The sequence below is a fragment of the Octopus bimaculoides genome, chromosome 5, assembly GCF_001194135.2.
Source record: "Octopus bimaculoides isolate UCB-OBI-ISO-001 chromosome 5, ASM119413v2, whole genome shotgun sequence".
Lineage (NCBI taxonomy): Eukaryota > Metazoa > Mollusca > Cephalopoda > Octopoda > Octopodidae > Octopus > Octopus bimaculoides.
The window spans coordinates 76,388,560-76,395,938 of record NC_068985.1 but is presented as its reverse complement, the minus strand read 5'-3'; the positions used below and the strand labels follow the sequence as shown (position 1 = coordinate 76,395,938).

At 35.0% G+C, this 7,379-nt stretch overlaps 1 protein-coding gene across 1 annotated transcript in view; it reads right to left on the bottom strand.

The window, feature by feature from the left end:
• Positions 1 to 7,379, bottom strand: part of LOC106880610 (kin of IRRE-like protein 1) — an 87,079-nt gene that overhangs the window by 1,829 nt on the left and 77,871 nt on the right. The window contains exon 16 of the mRNA XM_052967798.1: positions 202 to 6,450. Coding sequence (XP_052823758.1) covers positions 6,437 to 6,450 — 14 coding nt within the window. The 3' untranslated portion in view covers positions 202 to 6,436. The remainder of the gene's footprint in view (positions 1 to 201; positions 6,451 to 7,379) is intronic.

Below are 7,379 nucleotides of genomic sequence, written 5' to 3'. Positions count from 1 at the left end.
TTCCATCTACCAAATCCACTCACAAGGCTTTGGTCAGCCTGAGGTTATAATACAAGACACTTGCCCAAGGTGCCACACAGTGGGACTGAACTTGGAACCATGTGATTAGGAAGCAAGTTTCTTACCATACAGCCACACCTGTTAAATCTAAATGAAAATATTCTCTCAGAAAAATGAAAAGCATGTTAAATTTTCAACTACCTGTTAACTATTTGCTATGAGTTGATGACACCAAGATCATAGTGGTGGTGTGCTACTCTGGTGGGTGATCATAATACAGAACATCACAATCAGGAATATGAGCTTTACATCCTGTATGGCAGTTTCCTTGTTTAAATTATGAACAACAATAGAGTTAACCTGAAAGAAGATTAAGCTGAGATATAGTACTTCCATAATGTAGTTTATTTATAATGAATTTATGGTTTTATACTTTATTCCAATATACTGCCATAATATAGTATTAACATGCACAAAATTATACATTTTCTCCCACAAAACCATGCCAAAATATCTTTCAATAAAATAAGTGTATGATGAAACAAACTAAATTTGTTTTATTTTTCTTAAAGCATCTCTGTAAAATAGGGGTGCATCACTGGCAAATGCAGTAATCTTGATCAAAAATTTTGTTCATATCTTCATTATAAATTAAATAGAGATATGCCAATTTTTAACACAAGCAGCTAAAATGCTAGAAATATCAGTCAATTCTTCATGATATTACACTCTATTGCCTTAAATAAGGGAATTATACACAGAGCGACAGCAATAACAACAGCAACAACTTGTCACTTGTAGAACATATTTTTAGATGAGAAGCTGTTCTGGGTAATTTAAGAAATAAGTGACTTGGTTATGGAAATAACCCCAAGCCAAGGAGGGATTTTCTACATAGTTTCTCAGCCTATTAGAAATAGAAAAGTTATCCTAATTCACATACTACCAGTGTAGGATAAAGGATAAAGGGCCTTCCCAAGTCATATAGACTGTTAGGGCTGGTTTCCTGGTTTCTGTGGTGCATATATTCCCCACCTGTATGGGACCCTAGTCTGTCATTGGATTACTTACTTATGTCAGCTGAGAGGACTGGAGCAATGTGGAATGAAGTTTTTGCTCAAGAATACAACTTGTTGCCTAGTCCAGGAATCGAAACCCTAATATCATGACCATGATTCAAACACCTTAATCACTAAGCTATGTGCCTCCCCATATGTAAGTCTAAAAAGGCAGGGAAGTTATGGATGGAGCACTTCAGATCAAGCACTTCTGTGTCTGCTCAGTCAGGGTTGATTTGGGGCTGAAAAACTGCAAGAAACACGAGTCAGTAAGGGAGCAAGCCTCTTCATGATTGCTTGCATTGCTGAACATGATGAAAAATAGTGGTCAAGTATCCTTTAGGTTATGGTTTGTCACTATAGAGGAGGAGGAGGACATTGAATAATCTGGTTCTGGATAAAAGAATAAAAGATGGGCTGATTGTAATCGGAATGCATTTGAGCATAGATCTGTTTATTAAGGGTTGCTAACCTGAGGCTATACAAGAACACAAACAGTAGCAATCTAGTACCAATGAGCAAATTAAAATCTATCTAGGCAATTACCACCTCGGCTAGAAATAACAGTGACTAAAGAATTGTCTATGAAAGAAATTCTAATAATATGCAGGAGGGTGATATTTCAGAAAAAAAAAAAAAAAACTTCCCTGTATAGATATTTACAGGTAACTTTATTTCTATGATTCACAAATAAATTATTGTGAGCGTCCTTCAAATTACATAATACATTGTTTAAAAACAAAATGAAAAACATATTGGATAATATAGTCTTTGAAATATAACAATATGATGCTCTATGTTCACAGCTTGAATGCTTTTGATCATAATTTTGTTCAATTAGAATTTACCTTGAGATAAACAACAACAACAACAATTATATAAAATACTTTCCATTAGCTGAATAAAAGAAATGTGATAATTATTGGGTTGATGCATAATTATTGCAGCTTTTTTTCAACAAATTTTATTCAACAAAAACAATAACAATATTTAACAAAAACATCTTTAAATGATGGTCTGACTGTCTGCCAAGCAAATGGGAAGCAGTAATTGAAGTAGATGGTGAATATGCTCCAGAATAATCATTTAAAGATGTTTTTGTTACATGTTTTCATTGTTTTTGTTGAATAAAATTTGTTGAAAAAAGCCACAATAATTATGCACCAACCCAATAGAAATAATTAATTATATCTTCTATAGTAACAGAGTAACAGAACATGCATAACTAAGTTACCATATTTTTTAATGTGCAATAAATGCTTTTTTTCATGAAAAAAAAAGGGGAAAAAACGATTATTTGATTTCCACAAGGTTGACTTCAAAGCATATATGCTATTCCAGTCAACATCATTAAAGTTCAAAAGGTCACTTTCAAATTTACTTTTTGTCGTGTTTAAAGTTGTGCGAATTTTTTCTGTATATCAAACCATGCTTAGACAGAAATTCCATACAGTCTTGTTAGTGTAAACAATGCATAAACAAATGGTGTGGTGGGATCACAAGCAGATTAACAGAGAAATTAGACTTCACATGTGGTAGGTGCAATGAGGTAATAAGCACTAAGAGTACACATAAAATAGCCTCTCTCAAATGCCTGGGTGGCTCTCTAGGAGTAGTTGATATCTTCTATAACCTAAATGACCCAATTAACAGCAGTGGGTGTTTTGAAAGCATAATACCCAGAGCAGGAACAGATCAGAAAAAGTACAAGGAGCTATATCTCTACTGCCAACAAAGGTAGTTTTTAGAATGGAAAGCAAGTTGTATGGTGTTCATGCATAAACTGTAATGTTGCATGGCGTGAAAGAAAGGAGTGAAGTGAATATACTCACTAGATGTGTTGCATTTGTATGCGTGCATGATGGGAATATAAATGAGCTATGATAATGATTGAATATGAAGAGTATCAGATGTAGTATGTGAGAAAGAGACAGTAGCGGTATGGACATGTGATGCATATGGATGGTGACAGCTGAGTGACACAAAATAGACAGAGATACAAGAAGACTTTGGAGGAAGTGGTGAAAACTGATTTCAAGTTGTTGCATGTCACAAAAGATATGACACAGGACCAAGTTCAGTGTTGGAGAAGAGTTGACCAACCATGCAAGCATGGCAAAATCTATATTAAAATGGGGGCAGTGATGAAAACTAGAATATATATATATATATATATATATATATATATATATATATATATATATATATATATATATATATATATTCTAGTTTCTACAGTTGGCGTTAGGAAGGGCATCCAGCTGTAGAAACTCTGCCAAATCAGACTGGAGCCTGGTGTTGCCATCCGGTTTCACCAGTCCTCAGTCAAATCGTCCAACCCATGCTAGCATGGAAAGCGGACGTTAAACGATGATGATGATGATGATATATATGTATAAACATAAAGAAGTTCAGAAATAGCAGCTAAAGTGCTGAAACTCCAACAGGCTATCTGACCCCTTAATTATGTTTATAAATGTATAAGAACTTTTAAATAAGTTCTTCACCGATAATGGTGCTATTATACCGAAGGGCTTGGTAAAAATTATTAATTATTAATTTATTAATAAATTAATAAATTGATAATTCTTTACCCTTTTAATTGTAATAAATATATATATATGTATATATATACATATCATCATCATCATCATCATCCTCATCATTTAACATCTGCTTTCCATGCTGATATAGTTTGGACAATTTGACTGAGGTCTGGCAAGCCAGTAGGCTGCACTGGGCTCCAATCTGATCTGGCAATGTTTCTACAGCTGGATGCTCTTTGTAACACCAACCACTCTGAGAGTGTAGTGGGTGCTCTTTATGTGCCACCAGTATGGGAGCCAGTCAGGCGGCACTGGAATCAGTCACATTTAGATGATGCTTTTTACGTGCCACCAGCACGAGAGCCGGTCAGAGGACACTGGCTTTGACCATATTTGGATCATGCATTTTACATGCCACCAGCATGGGAGCCAGTCAGTCAGGCCACAGCTGCAATTTCGATTTTACTTGTTTCATATTTAGGCACGGCACAAGGGCACTGGCATCAACCACATTTGGATGGTGCATTTTATGTGCCACCAGTATGGAAGCCAGTCAGGCAGCACTGGCCACAGCTACGATTTCGATTTTACTTGATTCATATTTAGGCTTTTTCTCCTTTTGTATCTGCTGAACCTCCATCTGTTATCATTCTCACTTTGTTACCAATTTAGAACGTGCTCTTTCAGCCATTCCACATTCACTGTACCATGCCACCTATGGGATGAAAGAAACATTAGAAATGCCCTTACTCAATTACCTTCTCTACCACTATCTATATTTTTCCTTTCTTCCTTCTATCAAGTTATGAGGGATTGTGTTGTATCTGTTTGTATCTTATGCACATATACTTGCAAGCCAACACTTTCTCTTTCTCAGCTCACTTCTTAATTTACATCAGTCACTCTCTTACCAACAGCTAACACTACCTATCTCTGCTATTTTCATTCATGTCAAACTCATTAATGACCACTTGTTCTCTCTTTTACCAGCACTAAATGTCTCTCTCATCATGATGCCTGAATAAAGACAGTTTACATCAGATCTATGGGTATCTAATATGCCTGCACTCCCTTAGCAGTAAATATGTGGCTCTCCTCCATTACTATGCCAAATTAATTGAAAGTTGTGTTGAATTTGATATTCACCCTTTCAACTTTCATTCCCTTTCTCTCAGGTATTCATCATTCTCTTACCATCACCTTCTTGACTACTCATCATTCACATCCCTTCTTACCAACTAACATTACTCTCCTGTTATCCTTTTATGCTGTTAATTATCACACCGCTCTTCCAGGTTCACACATTTTAACATCCATCACAACATTTTTTATGACTATCCATTACTGTTCTTTCTATTACTTCTAGCACTTCTTTTACTGCACTGTGACCCCAATTATCTGGTCTCCTCCTTCATACTCTCATGTCATTCTCCTTTTCATTCTAGTTCATCATTGGCAATTGCCTTTTATTCTACCTACTATATTAGTTGTATTGCTCGATATGTAGAGCAGTGAGGATACCATTGACATGTAGGGCACAAGGCAACCTCACAAGTGCTAATGAAGACAGCTCAAGTTTGAAAAGATACCTAGTCTTTCTAGAGCTGGTGCCATGAAAATATACATCCAGTACATTCTGTAAAGTGGTTGGTGTTAGAAAAGGTATCCAGTCATAGAAACCAAACCAAACTTTAAAATGTTCAAATGGAGCATGGTCCACCTATCTGTCTAGGAGCACAGTAACACTCTGAAGAAGAACAAACTTGGAACATGACAATCCATCTAATCCATGCCAGCATGGAAAATGGACATAAAAATATGATGATTATAATGATGATGATTTATATGACAATTGCAAATCTGAGTGACCATTTCTTTTTTACAAATCATAGACACTAAAAAAAAGTTTGTATATATTGTATGTGACTGATATTTGTTTTGGGGGTTTCATTGCTTACAATGATGGATGTGTGCATTATACAAGAGTGAAAAATTACACACAAATAATTGTGGGAAACTTCCAAATGAAAATAAAGGAAAGGAAGAGGACAAACACTGGGTGACATGATCGGTGGCTGAAGTGGATGAAATTTGAATGAACAAAATGAAGCAGTTGTATGTTCTCCTAATACGTGGCAAGAATTAGCATGTGGAGAATTACAATATTAAACCCATCATCATAAGGCATTATTTTTACTTAGAGTTTTCTCACTGAAAATATTGTCTCATACTTATGAATTTTCTTCTTTATGTCAATGTTGTTTTAATTTTCAGGGATTGGAATCATTCAACATTCTGCATTCTCATAAGTTCTGCTGTCATATACACAGGAGAATGTTATTAAAATAAAAACAACTGGATAACAGTGTTTAATGCAGTAGTAAATAAAAACATTTTGATTAATGCTTCACAATTTTGTTTTGATTTAGCTCAAAATTGATCAAGGCTTTTTTTTTTCTTTGGGTGCAGGGATGGCATTGTTCAGAATATTAAGGGAAATTAGCAAAATATATCATTTGTATATAGAATTTTTGACTATGTGCTGATACAGGACATATACTGTCATTGTACAATAATGTTAAGACTGGTGTTTTGCTACTCTTTTAAGCTAATCACAAAGAAGCACTTTTTGTTAATGGAAATCGTAGTTTCCATCAGTTTTTTGATTTGGTATCCTGTAGGAAATAAATAGTGATGTTTTGTTTTGGAAAAACTAAAAGAAAAGAAATAAAAACAAAAACATAAACAGGTAAGATGTGTAAGAATATTGGTCTAATTTTTTTTTCCTGTAAAGAATCCTCAGTAAACTCGTTCTTTCATGGTTGTAGAACTTCATCCAATTGGTGCTGCAATAGGAAAAAATGAACATTATTATAAATTTCAGAGCTGTTTGTCTCAAATAACCTAATGAAATCTAATTTCTGATGACATAACTCAGTTTCATGAAATGCTTTAGAAATGTTCTAAAACAACCAATATTTAGCTACAGTTCTATGAATTTATGTTGGTATGTAACAATTTGTCAGTGAATTACACAATATAAATGTATAAAAGGTGATCTTACGATACCAGTGCCAAAGCTGTCACTTAACCCACGTGTGTTTATTTACATCACATCGGCCTTTTCCATAAAAAGTGTTGGAGGGACAGAGGGAAACAAAACCGTAAAAGCGAAAGAGATAGAGAGTGCGCGATTTCTTTTGAAGTTGGCATGTGTGTGTGTGTGTGTGTGTGTGTGTATGTGTGTAATGTTGCTGGTGTGTGCATGTGTGTGTGAGAGAGAAAGAAAGAAAGAGAGATAACTGAAATTATTTTTATTTCCTTTTTATAGTGAGTATGTGAGACAGAGAGTGGTGAAATTCTTTTTTTAGTGTGAGACAGAGAGGTTATGTATGTATGTATGAATGGCTACAGTGACACACACACATGCAGGTTGTTATGTATGTGTGTGTGTGTGAATGGCTTCAGTGACACACTCACACATACATAACAACCTGCATGTGTGTGTGTGTGTGTCACTGTAGCCATTCATACATACATACATACATACATACATACATAACCGCTCTCTCTCACACTAACAAAAGAACTTCACCACACTTTCTGTCTTGCATACTCACTATAAAAAGGAAATAAAAATAATTTCAGTTATCTCTCTCTCTTTCTTTCTTTCGTTCTTTCTTCCTTCCTTTCTTTCTTTCTCTCCCTCTTTCTCTCTCTCACACATCAGCAACATTACACACACATACACACATCAGCAACATTACACACACAC